This window comes from Narcine bancroftii, chromosome 6 (genome assembly GCF_036971445.1).
Source record: "Narcine bancroftii isolate sNarBan1 chromosome 6, sNarBan1.hap1, whole genome shotgun sequence".
NCBI lineage: Eukaryota > Metazoa > Chordata > Chondrichthyes > Torpediniformes > Narcinidae > Narcine > Narcine bancroftii.
In genome coordinates, this window is record NC_091474.1 from 148,528,112 (window position 1) to 148,555,581 (window position 27,470).

Sequence of the window (27,470 nt, forward strand, 5' to 3'; positions counted from 1 at the left end):
TACTCAGCCTTCTGGTTTGAACTTCCAAAATGCATCACCTCACACTTATCCATCTTCCACTTTTCCACCCAACTCTGCATCCTGTCTTTATCCTACGACAACCTTCAGCACCATCCACAACTCCTCCAACCTTCATATAATCTATAAACTTACTGACCAATCCTTTCGCTTCTTCATCCAGGTCATTTATAAAATCACAAAGAGCAGGGGTTCCAGACAGATCCCTGTGGATCTCCACTGATCACTGACCTCCAGGTAGAATACTTACCATCCACTACTACTCTCTGCTTTCTACATGCAATTCAATATTTCTATCCACACTGCCAAGGTTCCGTGGATCTCATGGCTTTCTGAATGTCTATCATGGGGGATCTTGTCAAATGCCTTTCTAAAATCCATATAGACCACATCTACCGCCCTTCCTTTATCAATTCCCTCATATGTTATTCCTCAAACAAATTCAATTAGGGTCATGAGGCATGACTTTCCCCTCATAAATCCATGTGTTCTATCCTGGAATAGACTGCACTTTTCTAAATGCTCATAGGTCCTAAGCTTAAGAATCCTCTCCAGTAGTTTGGACACCACTGACATAAGACTCACTGGTCTATAATTCCCATTACTCTCCCTATTACATTTTTTTCAAGTAAGGGGACCACATTTGTCATTCTCAAATCCTCCGGCAACCTTCTCGTGGCCAAAGAGGACTCAAAAATCATAGCCGAGTAGTCAAAGAGGACTCAATGTTTGTATATGTCAAGAAAACTCTTGTGTAACTATCACAATTTGTGCAACTGTTGTAGAAATATTGTCAAGAGACTATATTAAGAAAAATAAGTTGTGTAACTCAAGTAAAAGAAAGGGATTATAGCAGTGGTCCACAACCTTTTTCTTTCCACTCACATACCACTTTAAGTAATCCCTATGCCATTGTTGCTCTGTGGTTAGTAAGGGATTGCTTAATGTGGTATATGTGATTGGGAAGAGAAGGTTGAGAATCACTGCTCTAGACCCAATTGTAACTGAAATAATTTGCTTGAGAAAAATTGTCATTGGCCCATTTTCTTTGGAGTTACGAAACCGTGCACATAATGAGTCAATTAAGTACCATTAAGACAGTGGTTTTCAACCTTTTTCTTTCCACCCACATATCACTTTAAGGAATCCCTTACTAATCACAGAGCACTTATGGCATAGGGAATACTTAAAGTGGTATGTGAGTGGAAAGAAAAAGGTCGAGAACCACTGGATTATAGTTTATGAATAAGTTTAACTTCAAGTCAGGCACTTTAATGATTAGTTTGCTGACAAAGTTCGACAAACAGCTAACGCTTTGAACTAATGGTACAACTAGCATACACAGTACATAGAAATTTAATTACAATTACAACCAAGTATCAACCACTGAATTTCTCCAAGAAAACAAGCATAGAAAAGCATTTAAAGCTGCATGCATCTGCAGGAAGCATTATCTAATTTGATTTCCTCAGTGTGAGATAAATTTTAAAAAATTGACATTTCTCCATTTTCCTTGCTCTTTGTGATGCAGGGAACATGGAAAGGTGTCATGTATTTGTTGTAAGTTATCAGTTTAAAATTTTTAAAAAGCTATTTTTCAAATCAGATTTCTCTTTAATCAAGTGAAGTTATCCATACTAAAGAGTAACAAATGAAGTGTTGAAAATTTTATTTCATACTATGAGCAATATTATCACTTCTGCCACCAAATAATTTATATTGTGTGAACTCCAAGATAAATCAAGATTTTAAAAAATGGATTTCCAAAACAAGGCAAAAAATAAACAATATTGCCTATATATAATTACAGTACAACTCCATTTATGGTCAGGTCTGGGCCCATTTCGGATAAACAATTTTTTCAGAGAATTGGTCATTTTTTTTAAAAAAGCAGGCTAAAAGCAACAGCAAATCACTTGTATCAGCGTTTAAACAACAACAAACAACAATGTAAGACTTTTTAAGCATCAAAATAATGTTTAATTCTCACCCAAAAAAAAATGTTGGCCCCTGTCAATCACCCAACACCTCCCCACTGAGGTCCTGCTCCAGCCCGGGAGCTTGAGATCCCACTGTTGCCACTGGGAGGGCAGGATCCACTGCTGCCGCTGCTGGGAGCCAGACATCCCCAATCTGTTCAATTCTGAAAAAAATTCAGATAAATGAGGATTTCAGAGAATCTGATTTCAGAGTTGTACTGTAGTTTGTGTCATTTTTCTCTGATTGCATTTTCAAATAGTCAGAATCAGTGCTCTGACTCACGTAACGCTAAATTCCATACATCTGCATTATTTACTCCATGTAATGATGATGACCTGGAATGTAAATCATACATGAAAGTAAGTATGAAAGGATCTGTGTGCTGTGTATGTCCATTTACAGAGTCCCAGAACCCATGTGGAATGGGTGCTCTTGGCTCATTCCAATCAGGCATGGAGTTATTAGAGGTTCTAGAGAGCAACCTTGGATATCTATGGCAAATACCTACTATACTCTCTCAGGAAAACATGCCGACTGTCCAGCTATTCACTTTGCCCGAATCCTTTGTTGACGCAGCACAGAAAGGCAGGTCAAACTGTGCCAGCAAACAGTGAGACAACAGCCAGACAAAAGGATTGCTCAAACATCTAACTTTCTGAATAGAACCTCAGCAGCCTTCCTTCTTCCCTGCTGTAGCCATTGCGGAACATTTCGTTAGAGTACTTGAATTGGTAAACAAGCACACAGTCACCAAAGGAATGTGCAAGGTAACTTTTGACATTCTCTTAACATTAGTTGCAGCTGGATTTAATTGTTGGGATACATTTTAGTAATGGATATGCTAGTGATGTTTATTGATGGTAAAAGCATGCAATCCATGATGCAGGACTGAAGTCAAAGATCAACAACCTGAAAGATTAACTGTTTCCCTTTCCACAGATGTTGCCCGGGATTTCTAGCATTGCAGCATTTCCGTTTATTAGCTGTAAATGTACTGGTAATTAAACTAGAATTGTTGATCAAGTGAAGTGTTCTTGAACAAGCCGATGGCTAGCTCAGTGCTGCTTGAGTTAGTGCTGTTGCCTTACAGCTCCAGGAGACTGGTTTGATCCTGCTCTCAGGTGCTGTCTGCTTGGAGTGATTACATAGATTTCTGCTGAGTATTCCATTTTCTCTCACAACCCAAAGGCATATTGGAAGATTAAATAGTTGCTTTAAATGACCATATTTGACAGCATAGAAAACCCACAGGCACATGATCACCCTCCCCCACCCTCCATTTCAGCAGGGAATATTAAGAATTTTTTCGGTGTATTTATGGGTAAGCATAATGTTTTTGATTCAGTTCTCACTCACTTTGCCATGAGGCTTTACCTTGGCAGGCCGTCCAGCCCCAGGGACTGGAGTCCCCACTGGCAACCCGCAGGTGTTGGCGATGTGGGTGAACAGGTTCCTCCTGCACCTCTTGCGCTGCTGGCAGGGGCTGCTGTGGTCAGCCTTATCACCAGGGGAAGTGAGCGAGCAGCAGCTCAGGAAAGCACAGGGAAGATGGCCCGTGAAGCTGCTGGCCCGCTTCCTGGACAGCCGCAGCAATTATGCAGGCCTCTTGAAGCTAGGCGAGTAGCCAGCGACCTGCTCAGTGGCCATCACGACAATGCCAAGTGGACAGAAGCGGATCCCTCCCTGACACCAGGTCCAGGCGGCAATACCGGGTGGACAGCAGGGAATCCATCCCTTCCTGATACTGAGCCATGCAGCGACGATGGTTACTTACCATCATCACCCTGATTTCAACTTCGCATACAAGACCCAGGGGCTATTTTTGAGCCAATTTTTTTTTGGGGGGTGGGGAGAAAGTGGGTCTTCTATGCTGTCAAATATGGTACTTCTTAATGTAGGTAACTGGCAATGAACTGAAAGGTATAATTGAAGGGCATGCATGACCTCCAGGGATAGAAGAAAAATTGAGATGGGGAAGGGTTGGAAAAAGAGGAAATATTTCCTCTTTTCCCACCCCACCTCCATATTTACCCTTTTCCTACCCCATCTCCAATCAAGGAGCCAAAATAAGTCAAATGACTCCTGTATCACACTAAGCAAATCATCTGTGGAAGCTGTGGACATTAAGTACGATGATAAACAATGCAACTCTTGCTCTTTTGTAGATTGGAATCATTCTACTCTTGATTTTTGCATCTTTCCTTGACTTATTGTTGGTTAGTGGATTATAAATTTTCTCCCCAGTTAGAAATTCAGTTTAAATGCTTCATACTATTGCATTCCTCCAGTGTACTATTTAAACTCATTTTTGTTTTTACAGGCCTATACAGTTATTCAAAGCTAATTATCAGTTCTTTTCAAAAAATTGTGTTTACATGTCAAATTAATTCTTCAATTTTAATTTAGTTGTCAGTCTCAAGTCCACATAACAACAAAGGGGGAACAAAGCAAATAAAATTGAGGACTAATTGTGATAGTACAGACCTATCACCAATGTATATAGTTACAGTATCTAGAGTGTAATGACTGTGCTTACAGCGATTGGCTGAGAGCTTAGCCACGCCTACTGTCTGGGCCTTAAAGGGTTGTGTCCCTAGCCAGGTCGGATCATTCCGGACTGGTTGGCCACCTGTGAAGAGCTCCTGTCTTTTGCTAATAAAAGCCTTGGTTTGGATCAAACAAATCTTTGGTTCTTTCGACGAGCTCTACACTAATGTTACAGAACAAGAAGGCCATCTAACCCAAACAAGTAGGGCATTTATCTACAAGTTGGGTTCAGAGTACATTACTAATATGGTAACATTCCCTTTTAACTAGGAGTCGGAAGGAAAAGTCAATGCCCCAATTTCAGAAAACTTTCATCATGAGATTTCAGTTTAATAAGAACAGAAGAGCAGCTTCTGTAGGTTTTTAGTAAACACAATTTTAGGCACATCCTGTGTGGTGATGCAGAAGCTGGGAAGATGTTGAAAACATTTTGTCACCACTGAAAGGGTGTACATTTGTTTTTGGCAAACTGATAGCATTCAGATTACCACATACATAATAGTAACATTCCCATGACCTCACAACAAACAGTCATGAGAAAGAACACAGTACAGTGTGCTGAACTTATAACAGGACTTTGTGGAAAACTTTTAATACAGTAAGGAAATATATCATCAATTAGTGAAGATTCTTGGAACCATAAATACCCTTCTGCACAAGGAGGAAGCCGAATAATGCACTACCAGGAAAATTTACATTTGTTTCGTGTTAATTTAGGGGGACAATGTGTGGAGAGGAAGACATCCTGCCATTGGACCAATTAATAGAAATGTTTATGACATAATTACATGAAAAAATGTACAGAACATTTTGCAAACAGAACATCATGAATGAAAACATATACTGCTTAAAGCTGCAACATCTTCTGTCCAAAATATGCAACCATTTTTAATAGCTGATAACTCCAAAATAGATACTGTAGTTGCAGGCAACCTGTGGCATAGAAGAGGACGATTTGAATGCTTTGGAAGAAACAAGGAAGATAGGTTAGAAAAGCAAGAAAACACTAAAATATTCTGGTTCCTTAAAGCAACCACGCTGCCATAATCGACTCTTCCACACATATAAACACAATCAATACAAATTTTACTACATCATGTAGATTATCCTAGAATAGATTTATCCCCTTTGTTGTCACAATTTATATCCTATGTAAGATTGAAATCTATTGAAGTTGTCAAGATAGTTGACCACAAACTATGATTATTTTTCTTCATTGTGTCTAGAAGGGTTAGCAAATTTTTCATGTAGTATGATTCAACATAATAGTTTCTATCTGCCAGAGTGATTTTTCATCAAAATTACAGTACTAGTCATACTGAGGAAATAACTTGGATTTGTCTGGAACACCATACTGGAACAATTTACTTCAAGACAGTAGAAAGGTGTTAGCTACATGCATTTAATGTAATCAATTTGATAACAAATGATTTTTTTTTAAGTAGTGGAGAATTGCTTTAATTTGTCTATTTGGTTTCTGTGGCAGGATCCTTCCTATTCATGATCTTCGATAAATCCCAGCTTTTAAGCAGATATAGTGTTGTCCTGTACAAAAACACTATAGTGCAAGACATTTATTTGCATTAACTGTTGAAAGTAGGAGAGGGGGCAAATTTTGCAAAAGTCTCCATTAACAAATATCTTATTGAATTGGATATCACTGAGGAGATAAACAAATGGAAAATTTTACAGCAAATTACACTGCAAGAAGTACAATTTTGTGACCAGGGTTTCAATATATCTCAATTGGATGAAATAATGGCTTCCTCTCCCTGTACAACTTCAGGCCAGATCACTTCAAGATGTACTAAAATAAGAACCTTCATTTTCCTTTCTGAGTTACAAAGTCAGGATACATTGAGCAAGGCTGCTTCTCATTAAAAAAAAGCATATTCCTGGATTGCATGTCATGACAGAGCAGCTTCCTTTAAACAGAAGAATTTGGTTATTATTTCTCACATCACTCTGCTTTGCCTACCAAGTTATATTATGCAACAATGTCTGTTGTGTTAATATTGTGACAGTTCCAAAATAATTACCCAACTGTTGATGCAGTGAACCAACAGAAATAAGCAACACAGCAATTTCTGCCACATACAGAACAAAGCCCACTCAGACTTTAAAGTGATAAAAGTGTTTGGTAAACTGATCATTCCCATTAATGTACGTCCTAAATTCCTGAGGCCACCATCTACAAGAAATTGAAAGAAACTTTTTCACCCTCAAGATGTCTGAATGTAGATTCTTCAGCTACATGTGGTAGGTAATCAATGCTAAATAAATCAAAGGCTTCAAAATAGTTCTGAATAATTTGTGGAAGATGATTATAAAAGAACAGAGAGAAAGCAGGAAAGTGGGATCAAAAACCAATATGTATTGAATATAGCTAAAGGAAGTTATTAAATTGACTGGAAAAAAACTTTTTCACTTAAGTTTCCTAAATATAGAATATTCACCAAATTTTAGGTACTACAAAATGCACAAAAGGGAAAATTCTGCAAAGACTGAAAATTTGAAATAGGGAAATAAAGTTGTGGATAAGGGAGCAGCAGCATGTACAGGAATTAAATTTTGAACCGAGCATGTGTGCAAAACTTGTCCTCTGCCAAACTAGTACCTGTGCCATTCTTGGTCCTTGACTTAGCTGCAGGCGGCTTGAACACAGGATTTCGCCACATGCACTTGAATGCCATCTGACTTGATGTCAAGTGACACTGGCCTCCATCTCACTGCTTTCTCATTATTCCTCTGCTCCATTGCCAGATTGCATTTATCTGGTGCACATGGGCAAAGTTGTGGTTTGGGGAAGGGGAGCACAAAATAAGCCGCTTACTTAAGTGCCTGCATCCTCAATGTCAAAAATGTTGTGGTTTCAACATGAACCATTCCAACAGTGATTGGCATCATCTCTACCGTGCAAGACAGGATTGTCCTGCCCTCCATTCGCTTTTGCTGTTTCTAATGCTGTATCTCTTTGACCTGCACGAGAGAAGGAAATGAGGCAGTCAATGCCATTAAATTATTTTGTGAGGTTGCTGTCAACTTGAGCAGCTGACAGAAATTTCAAGCAAGATTTTCAGATGTGTTAATTATCAGGGTACAATGCCCTAATTGATAACTTGCTGGAAGTAAGTGATGGCAGTATGGTGCCTTGAGCAGTGGTTGAGGTTAATAGAACAGTTAGTACAATGTGGCATTTGAAGATGTATTAATTGACTTTGGCTCTCCTGCTTCTATGAATAAATGAATGATGATCGCAGAGAAAAAAAAACTCTAAAAGTTAGGCAGCACAGAGTTGGCATATTTTTGGCAATGGATATAGGCACAAACATTTTGGAATTGATCCAACTTATTCACCACAATATGTAAATATCCTTTCATCAGAACAATTGAAATCAAGAGTTTACTACTTGGGAAAGAAAGTTTCTCCTCCCATCATCAAGTATTTCCTCTACCTTGTATCTTGTGCACAAATTTGGAAATACTTTGGTTCAGTCTTAGCTTTCCGATGTTACGCAAATTTCCAATGCTAATACCCGTGGATTTTTTTTAGTTTATAGTTTTAGTTTCATGCTGGATTAACATCATGTATTCATAATAATTCCCCATGGCTGGAATCAAGAGTGATTGGGAATGAGATTTGAACTTTTTCCAGGTGAAGATTGGTTCTCCACTCTCAGCTTGATTAAGTCCTCATTCTGTGCAAGTCACTGCTTATTACAATTTAAGGTGGTAGACAGACCTCCCTATGCCCAAACTCAAATTATCTCATTCTTATGCCGATATTGATTCATTATGTGAGAAATGTTAAATTTTTGAAGCTTCTCTGATCCATACATTTTGGGAGTGCCCAAATTTAGAGAGATTCTGGAAAGACATTCTCCAAACTTTATCAACAATTCTTAAGATTAATTTGAAACTTTGCCCGTTAATTGCTTTGTTTGGTTTTTCTCATGATTCAGATAAACTTAAATCGGCATCTCAGGAAAAGGTTTTAGCTTTTACCACGTTGATAGCCAGACGAGCAATCTTATTGAAATGGAAAGATGATTCATCCCCTACTCATACACAGTGGTTACATGATGTAATGTCCTATTTAAGGTTAGAGAAAATTAGATATATTCAAGATAGAAAGTTTTAATTTATGAAATTGTAGAGCCCATTCTTAGAATTTTTCTTTAATTGGAAGGATTAACAATTATATGTTCTGCTGGTTCATTGTCTGTTCTCCAGGAGTCACCAGTGGTTCCACATTATTATTATTTTTTTTTAATTAATGTGTAAGACAACCGTAATTAGAGGATGAGGATAGAGTAGATTTAGTTTTGAGTTTTTTTCCTTTATTTTATACGTTATTTCAACAAATGGGTTTAATATGGTTGCATGGATCATTTCAATTAAATTTTTTGAGGTATTATAAGCAATTATTGATGTTGTTTTATCTACTTTTTTTCCACCGACTTTTTTTCTTACTTGTATACAACTGAATTATTATGCAATTGTCGTTTTCTGTATTTATGCTTGTATGTTAAACTCAATAAAAATATTTTACAAAGAAAATAAATACTTTGGAGATGAAGGGAAGATGCTTTCCCTCCAAGGAAAATGTATAATTACAGAATAGGGTCCAGGATTGCCAACTTAAGAGAGATGCATAAAAAATTATTTCAGATGATGACCTTTCTTCCCCCCCCTCCCCTATTCTTTACATTAGACAGCAGTGAACACAGAGTCATTGAAATGTTCAAGGCTGAGATAGAGAATTATTATAGGGAAATCAATGATTATGGGGGAAACTGACCAAAAAAAGTGTAGTTAAAGCCAAAGTAAGTAGCAATCAAATGTGGGGGTTGTTTAAGGAACCTCACGTCCTATTCCTGCTACAATTTCCTTAAAAAAAGCAATGCAACTTTTCCCTCATCAATCATCCAATTCCATTGTTCAAGGAGGTTGTTAGTTTCGCATTACATTAGCTACAGTTTGATGTGTAGCCATGCACAAAAAGCCAACAGTAATTTTGTACAAAATAATATTACACAATAAATCTGGACTGGATTAAAATGCAATTCACAAGATAGAAAATGCATACAAACAGCTTCCCATGTAATTTTTAAAAACCGCAACATTGAGTAATAATTATTCCGGTGGTTCATTATTTACACTCCGTGGAGGAAAATGATTTGCACGCTTGCACCTTAGGAAAAGTAAAGATTTAAATCATGGTGGGACATGCATTAAAACTGCTGCCTCACAGGTCCAGTCTTAACCTCTGCTGCTGTCTGCTGGAAGTTTGCAAGCTCTCCCTGCGAATCAATGGGTTTTCTCTTGATGTTCCCGTTTCCTCCTGCACCAAAGAGATGTTGATTGGCAGGTTAATTGAGTTCAGTGAATTGTCCTTAGTGTAGGTGAGTGTTAAAATCTGCAGGGAGTTGAGGGGAAGAATAACATTTAATTAAATGTAGGATTGGTGCAAATGTATTTGGCATAAATTTTTAAGACTGGAGAGAACTCTGCAATGGAGTTCACAGTTGTTAGTGTTTAGACTATTGGTTTTTGAGATGTGTATTAAATTCTGAAATACACTAAACAATTCTCATTGATCGCTCCCGGCCCGGGGCTCGGCTGCCAACGGTCGGGCTGTGCGGGCTGCCGGGTTTGCCCGGCGACGGCGGCCTGTGTTCGGTGCTCGGGCAGCGGTGCGGGCAGGCGCGGTCTCGGCTGGCTGTCTCTCCCCGCGATGCGGTTGTTACCTCAGGCAGACTCAGGCAGGACCTCGGGCCCCCCCGGGTGGAAACGGGTCCTCAGGCCCCCCCAGGTGGCAGCAGGACCTCGGGCGTCCGGCGGCGGCAGCAACAGGACCTCGGGCCTCCGGTGGCGGCAGCAACAGGCAGCTCCCCACCATGACCACCAGCCCCCCCCACATCTCCATCGGGCACACTGAACTCAAAACGGTCAACCAGTTTACCTATCTCGGCTGCATCATTTCATCTGATGCAAGGATCGACAAAGAGATAGACAACAGACTCGCCAAGGTAAATAGCGTCTTTGAAAGACTACACAAAAGAGTCTGGAAAAACAACCACCTGAAGAAACACACAAAGATCAGCGTGTACAGAGCCGTTGTCATACCCATGCTCCTGTTCGGCACTGAATCATGGGTCCTCTACCGGCATCACCTACGGCTCCTAGAATGCTTCCATCAGCACTGTCTCCGCTCCATCCTCAACATTCATTGGAATGACTTCATCACCAACATCGAAGTACTCGAGCTGTCAGAGTCCGCAAGCATCAAATCCATGCTGCTGAAGACCCCACTGCGCTGGGTGGGTCACGTCTCCAGAATGGAGGACCGTCGCCTTCCCAAGATCGTGTTCTATGGCAAGCTCTCCACTGGCCATCGAGACAGAGGTGCACCAAAGAAGAGGTACAAGGACTGCTTAAAAAAATCTCTTGGTGCCTGCCACATTGACCACCACCAGTGGGCTGATATCGCCTCCAACCGTGCATCTTTGCGCCTCACAGTTCGGCGGGCAGCAACCCCCTTTGAAGAAGACCACAGAGCCCACCTCACTGACAAAAGAGGAAAAACCCAACACCCAACCAACCAATTTTCCCTTGCAACCGCTGCAACTGTGCCTGCCTGTCCCGCATCGGACTTGTCAGTCACCAACGAGCCTGCAGCAGACGTGGACATACCCCTCCATAAATCTTCGTCCGCGAAGCCAAGCCAAAGAAGAGAATTTGGCATAAATCAAATCAAATGCCGCTTTCCATGCAAAGGCATGGAAATTCTACATTAAGTTTACTGGAATCACTTCAAGTTTATTATCATTTGATTGCACAAGTAAAACCCGACAAAACAGCGTTCTCTAGTCCTCGGTGCAAAACATGCAAAGACAGAACAAGACATAACATACATACAGACAAGCAATACATGTATAAAATAAATATTGTTAATAAAAAAATAGCCTGCATTATCAAGATTACAAACTATTTCAAATGCTGCCAGGTCCATGATTTATTATTAAAAAGTTAATGTTTAGATGTTGACTAAATTCCTCTTCACCCTCATCAAGCATGGCATAATCAAAAGTGAATGTCATCACACATTGTATATTTTTCTAAATCTTTACATTAAAGACATTGAAGGCAATGGAATAGTATGTGATATTGCTGTAGGATGGTTGAAATTGCTTAAAATAAACTCCAGAAGATCACAATACAACAAGAGACAGATGCAGAATTATGCCATTTGGCCTACCAAGTCTGCTCCATGATTTAAATCATCACTAATGTATTCTTTTCAACCTAATTTTCCTTCCTCCACCCCTTACTAATCAAGAATTAAGCATGCTCCACTTTAAATTTACCCAATTACTTGGCCTCCAGTCATTGATGGAATGAATTCCAGAGATTCACCACTCTTGGACTAAAGAAATTGCTCCTAATCAAAAAGCATCCCATCTTTCAAACTTTTTACAAACAAGAAAACAGCAGAACATCTCCACTGATCTTTATTTACTGGCAATAATTGCATATTTTCAATTTTAAAATGCCTCACATAAAGATTGTGCTGACTTGCAAAGTGACCAGTTACTGTACCAATTAGTAAATTACATCGAACCTAGTCATGTGGAGACCATCAGCAATTTTGGGTAGATGAGGCCTGCAGTGACTTAGATGGTTGGACAGAACACAGAAACAAATAACAGGCCACAAATTTTCTGTGTTTGGGGCTCCCCCAATGTTCAGATCAAGTTAGTGCAACTGAAGCCACTATCAACAGACAGTTTTGCCAAGTGAAAACACTCATTGGATCAGCATTTCCCAAACTTGTTCCAAGGCTTAGGGATGCCATGGAAGAAATGACAGGGAGTAATAACCATCTGCACGGGTAAAGTGGGTGACTGTGGGCCAGAGTTGGCGCTGCACCATTGCTGTGGTTACACGAGTGGTGGTTTCTAGGAGCTGGTGGCAGCAGCATGAAGATTTGCAGTGTGTGCAAGGAGGGGCCTCCGAAATACCAGCATCCAACCTCTGACCTGTAGTAAGTGAACAAAGGGAGGGGTGTGCAGCCAGTGGTGTCTAATGTGACAGGCCGCTGAGCAAATGTAGCCAGGCCAGTGGTGGAGAGTTTCAAGGGTAGCCTGGGCCTGTGGCAGAACAAGGTAGAGGTGGGGTAGAGTTCAGCCTAAGACCTGGGTGGTAGTTAATCTGCTGCTGGTGAGTTTATTCACTTTCTTACCATGTTTGTGTATATACCAGGTCTTTTAAACTGTAACTGTCCATTGGGGTTCCACGATTTCGAAAGGGTTCCGCAAGCTCAAAATGTTTGGGAAGCCCTGCATTATGAAGCAATGCAACTTGATCAATGTTATTCAGCTCAACCCAGTGGGGTTGTGAAACCACTCCAAGCTGGACAAATCTTTCAGAAATAAAATTACACAAGAAAAGCAATATTGCAGTATCAACTCATCCAAATCAATCTCAGTGCAACGGCCCACTGAAGCAATGCAGCAATCATTGCTTTATATTTTGTTTGGAAGAATTCAAAGAAGCACGTGGAGTGTATCAAATGCAAACAGAGTCATTTGGTTGACGAATGTCAGGCCCCCAACATCCACATGCCAGGGCCGAAGTTAATGAATGGGGAGTGGAACTCTGCCAAGGGTGAGTCAAGATAAACAAAGTAGAAGATAGGCCATACCTGGGTTTCAAGACAAAAGGAATGTGAACAAACAATAGCCACGGTCATTGGAGGGACCAAGACCTGGGAAATCATAGAGGAGTTTCATTCATGACAAACTCCTTGACCTTTTATCTTAGAAACCGTTTTCAGTCCAAGATTATTTCTGTGCATTGGGTCATCGTGAGGCAGGAATAAATCAGGACGTGTTTGTCTCAGCAGCAACAAAGGGAAACATTGCGTGAGAGGAGGATTTCGGAATTGTCGACCTGCTTCAAAACATAACGAGAAGTTATCATTGCCTCTTCATTGGCTTCTCTTCAGGAGAGGGGAAAGCAGAAAGAACCGTGGCTTTCTTCCTGCTGACCACATTCCTGCACAACCCTCACTCAGCATTCACCTCCTCTCTGAATAATTATGAATAAAGAGACGCAGCTGCTCGGGATCAGGTTGCCGGCCCGTTCACCGCTTCCCAGCCCCCTCCGCCACTTCATTGAATACCAAAGTAACAAGAAAAGAGTGCACTGTCCCCTTTGTTGCAAGAATGGGGGGGTGGGGAAACACCCCGCCAAACCAGAACACTTTTTTTCGCATGGAAGCAGCGCACGAGCACGATTCCGACCCACACAGCGAAAGGGGCCCGGGGACTCAGCAGATGCGAGCCGCGGAGGGATATCACCTACTTAACGAAGTGAGGTGAAGATCAGCCTCAGAGGAACACCAGAAGTGACGCACCCGCGGATTGGCACGCATTCCGCCCAATGGGAGGTTCGGCCTGGGGGTTACTGACAGATCCGTGGAAACGGGAGGCGGGCCAATCACTTATCAGGTTAGTGTGAGGCGCAGTGGACCGCAGTCAGCGATTGCATTTAATGTAAGTAAGTGTGAGTGCCGCTGACATTATTCAGATTGCAGCCACGTAAGTAATACACAGCGATCGAAAATGTCTTATGTTGGCTGTTGCTGAAAGGGATTGGCCTGGCCCTGTCGGCCATCCCTTAATTTTGAGCAAACAAGCTGCAGATTTTTTTTTGGGGGGGGGGTCATTTTCTTTTGGATTTTTGTTTTGCAAAAAAAAAATTGCATCCAAGGTCGTCATCTGAACAATTGTGCAGGAGCAAAAGCATCGCGAGTTCTTATTTTAAAAGTCATCGCTGTGTTTTATTCCTAAGCTTGGAAGAAAGAGACTGTGCACGGAGGGAACACGATCAGATTGATCTCTTTTGTCCTTGACTGTTACATTTTTGTTTGCTTTATACAATTTATATACACACATCTATTGCTGCTCGCCAATTATCGGAAGGAACTCGCCAGCCAAAGACTTGCTCATGGGAGAGCGCGGGTCGGCTCAAGAAACCCCCTTAAAGTTAAACTTGGTGGACGTTGCAAAGCAAATGACAAGAGAGTGAGTGCCGTACTCTTGTTTTATGATAGTTTGAGGCTATTTGTTTCCAGCTGCAAGGAGAGAAGACGGCGAGGGAGGAGATCGGACGCCACCTAGAGTCGGAGGGCGAGGAGTTGAGTTGCCACCTGGCTGGCCGGTCTGCGAGCGAGCCTCGGCTCCCCTTTCTTCTTGTGCTCGCTGCGCCGGATGCCCTCCTTGTAGCCACAAGAACAAAAGCATTGTGAGCTGGCGTTCCACGTTCCGCCTCGAGAACTCCAGGGCTTTGATTCAACTTGATTGCTCGCTTTTAATCTGACACATCCCAACGTTCTATGCAACAGACAAAAACGGTAGCAATAAAAACATAGTCGACATTGTTACTCCAAATGGTGCTTATCTTATAATAAAGAAACCTACTTTACTCCTGCTGTTTTTTTTTTAATTTGCAAGGAAATTCACAAGTGGATCTACAAGCCTACACCAAAGTACGAAAAAAAAAACAGGGCAAACGATCTCGCAGTAGGATTTTTTGAGTACAATCTTTATTTCCTATTTTTGAGAGGACTCCTACTTGCAGCCCCATGAGCATACAGAGATCCAGTCCAATCAGCATAGTAAGGTATGGAAGATCCAGACTTAAGACTCACCACGAATATGAAGAATTATCTTGTGTGAGGACTAGTGACTGCAACCAGAGTTTCAGCCCGAATCTAGGCTCTCCCAGCCCACCAGAAACCCCCAATTCGTCTCATTGCATTTCTCAAATCGGACAATATCTATTGTTGGAACCATTAGAGGGTGACTACGTTCTTGGGGCAGTGCATTTGCATAGCGGCGAGGAGCTCGTTTGTAAGGTAAAGAAAAAATGCCAATACTTTAATCACTGAGACACCATTTGTTTCATCATCGATTATATGTTTAACAATATACTAGATGCAAAATGCATGGAAGTGCAGTCTCTTTGTTAACGTGAAACTAGAGGCAAAATAAATCGTGAGCTATTGGATCCTTTAAAACCAACCTTTAATACGCTTGAATTTAAATCATCAGGAGTGAAGTTTAATTTCATATGTTAATTGTTTCGTTTAGGGGAAATTGGTTCTCTTTCAAAGCTGCAAAACAAGGAAATAATATGAAGACCATTGAAATATTCATGTTTAGCCATAAATCTGCCTTTATTATTGTAGAACAATTAAATTATTTCAGTTTATTTCGGATCTGCTTATTGAAGAACTGGGCTAAAGATGTTCAACTTAATTTATGTTTCCCCCCTCCCCTCCCCTCCACAGGTATTCGATATTGGTCGATATCAAGAAACATTAGCGGCCTATTTTTGTTTGTCTGCACACGAAAGCATCAATCAGATAACTGAAATTCTTCTAGGGGAGCAAAGATCATACGTTTTCTTTGAAAAGAGCCATGGGGATATGCACTCATTTGTTCGCACTTGCAAACGGCTCAAAGAGGATGAAGCAGCAAGATTATTCTACCAGATAACCTCGGCTGTAGCGCACTGCCACGATAATGGCGTGGTACTGCGAGATCTCAAATTAAGAAAATTTGTATTTAAAGATGAAGAACGGTGAGATTTGACAGCCCATGGTCGCTTTAATGTACTAGATATAACGCAGATTGTAATGTATTAATGCTAGACCACAGAGGTGTAGCAGTGTTTAAAAAGATACTTTGTTTAAACTTGGACACCTCCAATGATCTCGCTTGTAAATTACGTTGGCATCACTTTTTAAATATTTAAAGTAACTCGGTGATTTTCTTGAGATAAAGATTTTGGCGATTGAGTTAAGCCTGAATCCCTTTTTTTTTAAACCCGGCTAACTCTGTCCCAAAATTGTCAGCCTGTTCCAGGTTTCCAGAAACCAGACGCTTACTTGTCTCCGGCTATTCGCCATTTTTGTTACTATCGTTTCTAACTTTCCCACAATTAAAATGAATAAAAGGTTAAGCACTTTTAGTTGGTTTTCAGTAGGCTTGACGCACTTTTTCACCCTCTCAAATAATGGTGCAGTTGAAGGCGGCGCTCACTCGTCGCTGTGTTGGAGCTTGAAGAGGAAATCGGGGGTAATCGCAATTAGACATTGGTGTTGCAAGATACTGTATATTCTTCCCACGCAGTGATACCTCGGTCATAAACTCTTCAGAGCCCAGTGGCGGAAGGAGATGATTTTGAAGCTAGTGCCTAGTGGAAAACTTTATGAAAGCACTCTGTGTTTGCTTTTTGTATGTTGATGTGTTGCCACATTGTTTTGGATTTTGCATTTAACATGCAGATAAAGAAATGGTTTACCCAAGTGTCCAAGATTAACACACTTTGAATAGAAGTTTAATTTAGCACCTGCGCCGCCTTTTCAATGATTCTGTGGAGTAACGTCACCGCACTTGAAACTGGCTGTAGCAGCGCCGTCTTGGTTTGATGTATTGGAGGGAGTCGGGGTTGTAGAGGTTTGCTTGGCCATTAAGGATTGTGCTCGGAACTTGTGTTCTGGAAGTGCATTAAGGATGTTGCAGAGACTTGACTCTTTTGCAGGCTTCTCTATTCATGTGAAGTTCTGCTTGAAGATTTTAGTGGCTTCATCACATTCAATATGCATCATATTTGCATGTCTAATATTTAATTAGGAGATCGTTGTGATGGGGGGGGGGGGCACAATTTAAGTTCTAATTTTTAACCCAGCATCGACTTGAATGCAAACGTTACGATTTTTACAGTTGAAAGTTCATTTCCAAGCTCGACCCAAATACGCCTTTGTTTAACCCCATGCGTTGGGGTTTTGATGTTCCTCGATGGGTGACGCGACCTGGGCGAGGGCCCCCCCCCCCCCCCCCCTTTACCCTCGTGTCCAGGGACAATCGCCCTGAGCTGCAGCAGGGAGGTGGTGCGGTGAAGCCCTGGTGGCAAGTTCCCCGCGTCTCCATGGCGACGGAAACGCACTTCCGGGATGCTGCTCTGTGGTCTCATTCACACAGCAATGGCGGCGCTGGTTCTCCCTCTCTCCCGCCTCGCCAAGCAGCTATTATTTTTCCTCTCACTTTCAGTCTTCATTACCTTTTCCATCTGGCTTGGTGGCAACAATACGAACTGGCGGAGTGTGCCGGCTTCTGCCTTAATCTGATCGGTAAGAATACCGGTTTGCTTTGATGTTTATTTTAATTGGAAGAAGTTGAATCCTGCCAATTCTCGGATCTGTCATGAACTACCCACGGATTGAAGGGACGTGGCACAAGTAAATCAGGCTACCCATGTCAAAGAGGAAGTTGTCTTTTATACCGAACCTCTTTTGCACACGCACAGGCTGGAAAACTTCAGCTGAAAAGCGTCAAAGTAATTCAACAGTATCAGTTTGTTTACTTTCTCACACCTATTTTGATACTAATATTTCTGGTAGTGACGCCTTTATGTATTTGTTAACTGGGTCTTCGTTGTTGATGGTCATTCGACCTTGAATGCACTCCTTAATGTGCAAAAAAAGTATACAGATTTTTAAGTCCCTGATACTATTTGTACTGCAGAGCAATTGGGAGTATTGTTTGCTGAAAGTGGGATTGTATGAATGCCTTATTTCGGCAGACAAGAAAAAAGGGATAGGAATGAAGGTTTGGGAGCAAGGATTTATTTTTGTTATTGGCTGCATTCGATAATCACCTTGAGCTGTGAAGCTGTTGATTCAGCATGCCAACGAATGCATGTGTTTCTGAGATGTGACTTGGCGCATCACCTGCTTGCATAACAAAATTTGTCTATTTCTGGCAGTTTTGCATCATTTGGGACTTTGCACAAGTCGCGTTCACAACTCGTTAGAAGTGGCACATGAACAATTTTTTTGATGTAATGGAAATTGACAGCATTATTCAAAATTTGCAAGAAACCCTTTCAATTGCTTTGTAACTACTCTTCTGCAGGACTGAATCACTAGTAGTATAATTGTGTAGCTGATTCATTAAAAAAAACCTGATACCTTTTTAAGAACTTCTTTTATCCATTAAGAATTGTGCTAGGAACTTGTGTTCTGGAAGTGCATTAAGGATGTTACAGAGACTTAACTATTTTGCAGGCTTCTCTATTCATTGTGAAGTTCTGCTTGAAGATTTTAGTGGGTTCTGGCATCTTTGTGACTTCATAACCTTCATTATGCATCATATTTGCATATCTCTAAGATTTTTACTCTCAATTACATTTACATCCCTAATGTAGAGGCAAATTGTCATAACGACCTTCATTGACACTGTTTGGGTGAAATGGGATCCTTTGGGTTTTTGGCATTTTCATAAAAGAAACAATATTGGACATAAAGCTCTAATGCTGGATCTATTTTGAAAGTTCAGTTGGTTTGGATGGATCATTCACCAACTATTTCATTGCTACCACATAAATATCTCTAAGGTCTCTACTTTGTCTTTTTGAATGTAGTGACTTGTGTTTGATTGCGGTTTCTGTATAGCATGGAGTCTTCCCCATCTTTAAATTTCAAGACCCAGCACAGTAATAAGTCCTTCTGGTCCATGAGCCTGTACTGTTCTAATACACTTGCGTGAGCAGTTAACCTACTAACCTGGAGGATATCCACGTGGTCACGGGTAAATGTACAAACTCCTTACAGATTGTGGCAAATTCGAACCTGCATCGCAACAACTTGTGCTAACCATGTAGCCTTTGTGAGAATTCAGATAGGAAAACCTTGGTGGAGTGTTTTCTCATGGTCAATAGCTGATCAGACCAGGAAAATGCATATCTCCTGATAGTGGCCACTGGATGATCTGCAGCCAGATTATCTCTTGTTTGAATATAAAAAGCAATGCAGCTGAAGTTCCAAGAGCTTCTCAAGTGGGTTAATATAATTTGTAGACTCTAAATTGAACTTGCATCTCCATGTGAAGAATCTTCCTGTATGAAGATGCAGTGATATTTCACACATTTGACAATCTCCAAGAATGGATAAGTGCCGATGTATAATTTTATGTTGGGAAAAATTTAATGGCTGAAAGTTGTTAACCTGAGGCAGAATTCAGTGGCTGAAAGTTGTTAACCTGAGGCAGAATTCAGTAACTCTCCCTAACTCACTATTCTACTGCTATGCATTTAACCAGGGATTTGAACAAGCTGAGCACTTATTGTTGCAACACCTAATTTATTTATCAATAAGGAAACTGTTCAGTTAACAAAATAAATTATGCAATTGGAATTTGGTATTGCATAGTGATGTTTTGAGTTACTAGATTTGAAGAATGCTTTGTTTTCCTCTGCTCTTTGTATTTGCAAAGAGCTGCCATTAGCCCCTTTTACACAGCCTCTTCTAAGCGGGAATATTGAGCCTTTATTGGGCCACGCTGTTCTCTGTAAAAGATATGAACAAAGAATGGGGGGGGGTGGGGGTAGTCCTGCCTTAAAGCTGGCAGTGGAGGTAGTCGCAGTGCCAAATCGCAATATGCTGGCATTTTTTGGTTGTGTATTTCTATTTTTAAAGATGGCTTAATGATGGATCTCTGTGTAAAAAGGGTGATGATGTGGGAGTCTGCACAGTTGAATGCTGTCTGTTCCAAAACTGCATCTGTTTTGTGCTTTGATTCAACAAGTTATTACTTTGTTCGAAAAGTTGTTGCCTGCTTTGTTTGACTTTGAACTGTTGCCAATTGTTTTCATAATTTGCATATTGTTTCAAAAGTAATCTTTTGGAATAGCTACATAGTTTTAAATGTGGCTAACATAATGTTTGATGGAATAATCATATTAGTTAATGTAAAAAATGAATTCTTTGACAGCTGTAGCTTTGAATTTTCTGCATAATCTGATGCATGATATCACTTAAACAAAGTAGGATAGGAATTTTAACTACAGAAAATATTTTTAGGATTATTAAGTTTATTTTCTTTGTTAATAGCCTTCATCAAATTTGGTTCAGAATGCCATAACAGAAAATTGACTATCATTTTTTTTTAATTTTGAAATTATTGGTAATCTACTTCCTAGTCCTGCTCATCTAATTGATGGGTTATGGGAGATACTGAATTGGTCAAAATGATGCTCCAGCTTCCAGATATAAGAGTACGTGTTAATTATGGCTTTGTTAAGGGCATTTTATATGTATGGAAAAAATTTACAGCTTTGCAATTTTTAAATAATTTTTCAGTAAATCTTGCATTTTTGATTCTCTACATAGCTCCCTGAAGAGCTGAATTATTAGTCTGTTGTTTTGGCATATTGCCTTTTGCCATTTTGAAAATGTACAAGGGTTTTTTTCCTCTGGTGTTACAGCATTGGCTGTCTGACTAAAACAATTGCCTTTAGTAAGTGTGATAAACCTGTTTTACAAAATATGACAGATTGTTATAGAGGAATTCATTGGTGAACTACATTTTAACCTGTTGTTAATTTTCTGTGGGGGGGGGGAATTGTGTTCTGCATAAATAAGGCAAGCAGTAATCTATCTGACTTGAGATCAGGGAATGAATGTACAAAGAAACACAAGTTAAATTTACATAATTTGAATTTTCATTTCATTCCGTTTTTAAGTTTTCTGCATTGTGATATGAAGTGCTTTGAAAGTGAAAGAAAAGGATTATGGCTGTAATTTTTTTAAAAATCACTGCAGATGCTGGAAATACTCTGCTCGTGAGGCAGCATCTGTGGAAAGTGAAACCGTTGACATTTTAGTTTAATATTTCACCAGTGCCGTAGTGGACTTGAACAAAATAAACTCTTGCTCTCTCTACAAATGCTGCATGACTTGCTGAGTATTTCCCCTATTTAGTGTTTTAATCGAGCTCTAATTAATTTAGCTCTAAGAACAATAAGCCTGCCTTGCTCATGGCACAGACACTTTAGTTGATGTTGGCATTTATTTTCAGAAAATACCTTATTTGTTAACATTTTATCTATTTTTAAAGCTAGATATTACAAAGGAATTTGAAATGGGTTCTTTTATTGCGTGTGAAGCCAAAGTGTCTGACACAATGTGTTCCTTACATTTGTTCATTCTGTGTACAGAGAAATCTTAGTCTCCTGATTAAAATTCATCTCTTCTGGATGACATAGCTTATGGTTTTTGCATGTTTTCTTTTTGTTACAGGACACAAGTAAAGTTGGAAAGCTTGGAGGATGCTTGTATCTTGAATAGTGAAAATGATGCTCTTTCAGACAAGCACGGTTGTCCAGCATATGTGAGCCCTGAAATTCTTAACACCAATGGCAGCTATTCTGGTAAGGCAGCTGATGTTTGGAGTTTAGGTGTGATGCTGTATACAATGCTCGTTGGACGGTATCCCTTCCATGACGTGGAGCCAGGTTCTCTCTTTAGCAAAATTCGTCGTGGCCAGTTTAATATTCCAGAAACACTTTCCCCACGGGCGAAATGCCTTATCCGTAGCATCTTGCGTCGTGAGCCTTTGGAGAGGCTAACATCGCGGGAAATCTTGGACCACCCCTGGTTTGCCTCTGATTTTGGAGCATCTGCTTCTGGATATGGTGCTAATGAAAAAGAAGCAGTTGATCAACTGGTACCTGATGTGAATATGGATGTTGAGTTGGACCCATTTTTTAATTGAGTTGATCAATAAGTTGGGTTTCATGGAGAAGAAACAACAGTTGGTACTCATCACCAGAAGGAATCTTCTTGAATTGCCTAATGGTACCTTGAAACAATCTAGCTTGGTAGCAAAAGTGATGCGGAAATATCGAGACTAAATGACGATCAAAGTGGGACTTCCAAGGATTTACATGTAGCACAACTAATTAGGGGGTTCTGCTATTAGATTGATTTTTTTTTTGGAGGAAATGGCAGTGTAAAATGTTGCAGCTTCTCATCTCGTGGAGCCATGGAGAGCGCTGAATACTGCACTGTAGGCAATGGTGCAGTTCCTCACTCCATTTTATAATGGTTACAAATCACAATAAATAGAAACTTAATTAGCCTCAAAACAATGTAATACATTGGCCTCGCACTGTTAGATTATGTTCCTTCTCTCATTATTCAGGGAATATATAATTCTCTTATAAGAGTCTCCTTAATTGTTTCTGATGTTTTAACATTTTACTCAATGTGATTGGTAACAAGAAAAAATTAGGTGCACATGAACCGACATGCAATGCGGGTGCTAAATGGAAGAGTTCTGCTTATGTTTATATGTAGCTTTTTTTTCATTATCTTGTGTATTTTATTTCCTGAATAAACTAAAAGCTCTTGTCAGAAGATGAACATTTTAGTGCTCTGTTCCCTCGGAGGGAATAAGTTAACTGTTGCGTACAATGCTTTGATGCAGCTTGGTAAGAACTATTAAAAAGAAATGTCATAATGTGGCTTTACTAGTAGTGAAGTCCACATTGGCAAACATTCAGGGTTTGAAGTACACCAACTGCAACTGTTGTACTAGTGCAAAGAAAATAGACTTCTATCTTAATTTTTCTTCAGGTTTGATAGTGTATTTATTTTAAATGTTAATCTAATTCTCCTCCCTGCCCCCCCCACAACACTATTTATATTTAGGTTTTCATTTGTCTTGCTGATTTCTGTTCATTTTTCGATTAATTCGGAATCTTCATTTTACACAGCTTATTTTTATCTAGCTCTTTGGAGGTTAATCAAGCATCATGGTGTTACTATTTCTTTCAAAATAGGTTTGTGCATACTGAGTAAAACTGTAACAAAATGATGTACAATTATCTTCATCATTGCATCTTATTTTGGGAGCATAATGGTAGACCTTTGAATACTTTGCAGATTACTTGTGGTAGGCAAGATGACTGCAATAGGAGTAAGCATTATTTATTCCACAGAAATGGTTTGCTGGCCTTGCCCTCAAGGAAGTATTGTACACCTGACTTGAAATAAGGACTAGGAACATCCATGTGCAAGGGCACATAATTGAGTAACATTACATAACATGTGTTTGACTTATTGCACAAGTGTATGAGCAGGTGTGGTTAGTTTAGTGTTCTGTTCCATGGCTTGGTTTTGTCTAGTTTACTGAATCCTGAAACTCCATCTTGGTTTGGATATCTGATCTTTTCAGGCCATTCCAGGTCTTAATTTTTTTTTAAAAGTTTGAATTAACTGAGTTGGATCTAAAGTATTAATTTATGAAATGTATTTCTGTCTGAATTTTGTTTTAACATAAGGTTGGGCTTCCATGATTTTTTTAATTTTAAAAATGTGTCTGGGATTGACTGACCTCAAATATCTTCCATTGTTAAGAGTCAACTTGTAAAGTAATCCTCTTGCAGTAAGCCTGATATACTGTATGCAAAAGCACCAGATATTCATTAGTTTTTTTGATACAGTATGAAGGTATTGTGTGCCTAGATTCAATTTTGTAAAGTTGTATAGTTCATCTTTGACAATTTGGTAACTAGCAGTTTTACTGCCCATGGTCAAATTATGGTGAAATAAAATCGAGGTGACCATTTACAAAGCATTATATTCAATACAAGCACATTTGTAGCCCTATAGAGGCAAGACTAATGGACACAAATTAATGTGTGCCTACTTAATGTATTTCAAACCCTGAATAGATTGTAGATGTTTTTAATTTTAGTTTGCCAGATTACTTTCCTTCCGCTTTTGAATTGCTATATATTAGGAATCTTTTACCTTACAAATTTCCCACAACTCCACTCTCCAACCAAACACCCCCTCCCCTCTTCCCCATGTTGTCTTCAGTACCTCGATTGTTTGATTACTGCCTGTACCAGTTCTGTGAAATGGTCATGTTCTTGCGTAGGTATGCGTGGACTCTAGTACGTATCTGTTAACTTGAATTTTGTGCTTTTATAGTATGTTGCATGTACGTACAGCTACTTGACCTATTTGGCTTATGGATGCTTTTGCCTGCATTACAGGAGAGCTTGTATATGCCAATTAAAACACAGAAGAGAATGATTAAATTAAAGTTCTCCTGGAAAGGGTGGGGGGAGGGGGGGGGGGGAAGCTGCAGCTGATCTGCCAAGTGTTATTTTTTTTAAATGCAAGAAAATGGGAGTGAATACATATTCACTCTGTGAATGGTGCTATATTAAGAAGGACTACTTTGTTTTAAATTTAAGTGGAAGGGGAACAGAGGAGACTGCATGGTGGGTTTTACTGCCTCTGGTGTTTTGATTGTATTGTATTTGGTTTGATGTTTTGTCCTAATCTCCTTCAGTAAATAAATTGTGAATTGCACAACTAACTGAGTACTGCTGTTTCTTCCTGATGGCGTGTATTTTTATTCATTTTTTTTGTAACCAGTAGAAACTCCCTTTAAAGCAAAGGTCTTTCAAAGTCAAAGAATGAAAGCACACAACAGGGCAAGCAGTATCCAACCTGCTGAGGAAAAACGGAATCATTGTTCCTGGTCAAGTACAATCGTGGGAACTAAAAAAAAGATTTTAAATCAGTTTTTAAAGTTACAAAGAAGGAAAAATGGAGAGATGAAAGGCAATATTTATGATAGAATTCAGACCAAATTTGTCAATGAAGCAATTTAAAAAAAAAAAAATCACTTGGAATAAAAAGATGGGCAAGTTGTTTTTTAAATTAAAAAGAATTCTTTTTTTTTTAATTTTGTCTAACTTTATAGTCAAAAATGAGATTTGCATTGTTATTACACTATATTGTGTCCCAAGGTTGTAGCATCTTGTCAGAATATAGATGCTGTTCCCTCGGCTTACACTGCCAGATGTGTAACCAATTTTCAACAAGCTTTTTTTGTCTGTCACTTCATTCTCCGTCCCATCTCCCCCGCCCCCCACTCTGGCCACCTCCTGTCTCCTACGTTGCTTCAGCTTAGGCTTGAAGAACAGCATCTCCTGTTCAGGCTTTGGATCCTGGTTCTACTTTTTGTTGTGTTTTAATCTCTCTATCGTTTTGGTCTACTTGCTGTTACCTTGACAACTTTGGACTCTGGCCCATCACACACATTCCCTGTGTACTTTCCAAGCCTCGTTCCTCACCTACCCCCCCCCCCCCCCCCTCCCCTTCCCGGGAAACAGAAAAGTGCAAAAAGTGTTTTGAGGGTGAGCCTATGTTTAACCTTGTTTTTCTCCTTAGTAGGTAGTTCTTCAGCTGTCGGGGTGGTGGGTGATAAAGACCCATGGAGATTTCGGATGTGTGTGCTCACTTGATCTTAAGTAATTCATCTCAGCTGTGATAATGCTCCTTGTATGATAATGTTTTTGAAATTTGCATTGTGAATTGAACACTGAAGATTCACAAACCAGAATTGTAAAATGCCTTTATATTAACTTCCACGCTTTTGCACTTCTTCTAAAGTCACGCCTCTCAATAAAAGAAGCAGATCTCAAGTGCAACGGTACTTTCTTGCTATAAGTAGTTGCATTGTTGTAAATTTAAATTTCTTCCTTGTTTAAGACTTGATACTTGAATCTATGATTAGGCCAATGTATGCTGGCAGAAGATGTGTTACTTCAGCTGATTCACACTGTTCACACCATTCTCATTTGTAGTGAGCTACAAGCCTGACTCAACTGCAATTCAATAGGCGGGGTATTCAGATAAAATAGTCGTGTCCATATCAGTGTTCGCATATCTTGAGTGACAACTGCAAAAATTTGTGTTCCATATTGGGGTAAATGGTGTTGCACTAGATCAATGGAGCATCTGATTTCTAAAGCCATCTTCATTTTATCCTGGTCAAGAAGGCAGTCTCGAAATCCATGAATTCCATTCCAATTGATCAAGAGTCTTCATAGTGAGCAGGACATTTGATGCAGTGGAAATTCTGGCTGATGCTAACTCATCAGTCCTAACATTTTTAATTGCTGGTATTCTAGAAAAGATGGATTTTTGTGTCCAGTCTAAAATCGCTCACCACCAGATCTTTGGAGCAGAGGCAAATGTGATGGGAACTCTCTAATTTCATTTCTTGCCACTGTAGACTATTGGATTTCAGGAGTCTGCCTCATGGACATAATGAGACTGAGGGTGACTTGTTCATTCACTTACAAAAATTCTGTACAACACTTTGCTCAACTACACAGCACCTTGCATCTTCCCCGATTGTAAGGAAATGACAGTCTTTCATTGTGGCTGATTTGATCAACAAGGCCAAATCTTATTTGACAAATATTTTGTTTGTGATTGTTGTATTTTTTAATATAATTTTTCAAATGTATTAGTGTGTTGATTCTGCTACTTGTTTTGTATAAATTACCTATGATGAGTCTTGTTTTGATTTGTGGTTTTATGACATACTTCTGTTTTAGCACCTTAATTTCTCCATATGGTGTACTGATATACTGGGGTACTCTATGATTGTATCTATTTCTAGCTCATCTGAACATGATGTCACACAAAACAAATACACGATCTCAATACCATCCACTGAAATTATTTGTATTGCCAGGTAGATTTGCCCTCTTCTGGAAGAAGGATAGGAATTGGACTTTTACATATGTCATGTTGCCATTGAGCAACAGCTGATTTTTTGTTGTTATTGTACAACAGCTGAATGAAGAGCATATATTTGGGTTTTTTTCCCTTCTTTCTGTGACTGAGCATCAAAGTTCCAATGTGTTTCTAATTTTCTCAAGCAGTCAAAATGGTTGAAATTCCAAACACACCAGGTTTTCTTTTACTGCTATTTCTAAACGAGCTACCTCTTGTCTACCTGCTATATAATCAAAGTTAACAACTTAGAAGTGAGAATCTTTTAATTATGTGTTGAAGTGAAATGCTCAACCCATAGTAAGTTTCCACTACATGTGGACCCTTCAGAGTAAAATATTATCAATTCCTTACAAGATGAGACCATGATTAGACAGATTTGTCAGTAGACGACAAAAATGAGATTAAAGGACATTTTCTTTATAATGTGATTTGTAAATTTTTGGAGTTCTCTCACAGCAAA

The 27,470-nt window shown here is 39.6% G+C and overlaps 1 protein-coding gene and 3 long non-coding RNA genes across 13 annotated transcripts in view; 1 reads left to right on the forward strand and 3 right to left on the reverse strand.

The window, feature by feature from the left end:
• Positions 1-1,975: 1,975 nt before the first annotated feature.
• On the reverse strand, positions 1,976-2,737 carry LOC138736587 (uncharacterized). Its single transcript, XR_011340414.1, has 2 exons — positions 2,507-2,737; positions 1,976-2,161 (listed from the first exon to the last, which is right to left on the reverse strand). It is a non-coding gene; the product is annotated as an uncharacterized lncRNA (long non-coding RNA).
• Positions 2,738-4,843: 2,106 nt separating this feature from the next.
• LOC138736585 (uncharacterized) lies at positions 4,844-14,252 on the reverse strand. Of its 3 annotated transcripts, none has more exons than XR_011340412.1 (3): positions 13,915-14,252; positions 7,379-7,524; positions 4,844-5,507 (listed from the first exon to the last, which is right to left on the reverse strand). It is a non-coding gene; the product is annotated as an uncharacterized lncRNA (long non-coding RNA). The 3 variants fall into 3 exon arrangements; XR_011340411.1 differs by lacking the exon at positions 13,915-14,252 and adding an exon at positions 13,253-13,717; XR_011340410.1 differs by lacking the exon at positions 13,915-14,252 and adding an exon at positions 9,813-9,971.
• LOC138736584 (tribbles homolog 2-like) overlaps positions 6,704-27,470 on the forward strand; it is a 192,425-nt gene continuing 171,658 nt past the window's right edge. Inside the window, exons 1-4 of one of the 8 annotated variants that reach the window (XM_069886330.1) lie at positions 14,112-15,469; positions 15,905-16,197; positions 21,698-21,828; positions 24,851-26,783. In XM_069886330.1, coding sequence (XP_069742431.1) covers positions 15,197-15,469; positions 15,905-16,197; positions 21,698-21,828; positions 24,851-25,089 — 936 coding nt within the window. In that variant the 5' untranslated portion in view covers positions 14,112-15,196 and the 3' untranslated portion in view covers positions 25,090-26,783. Of the gene's footprint in view, positions 6,805-14,035; positions 15,470-15,904; positions 16,198-21,697; positions 24,788-24,850; positions 26,784-27,470 lie in introns of those variants that run through there. The other 7 variants (XM_069886331.1, XM_069886337.1, XM_069886338.1 and 4 more) reach the window with 7 other exon arrangements.
• Positions 14,638-17,604, reverse strand: LOC138736586 (uncharacterized). Its single transcript, XR_011340413.1, has 3 exons — positions 16,969-17,604; positions 15,637-15,727; positions 14,638-14,945 (listed from the first exon to the last, which is right to left on the reverse strand). It is a non-coding gene; the product is annotated as an uncharacterized lncRNA (long non-coding RNA).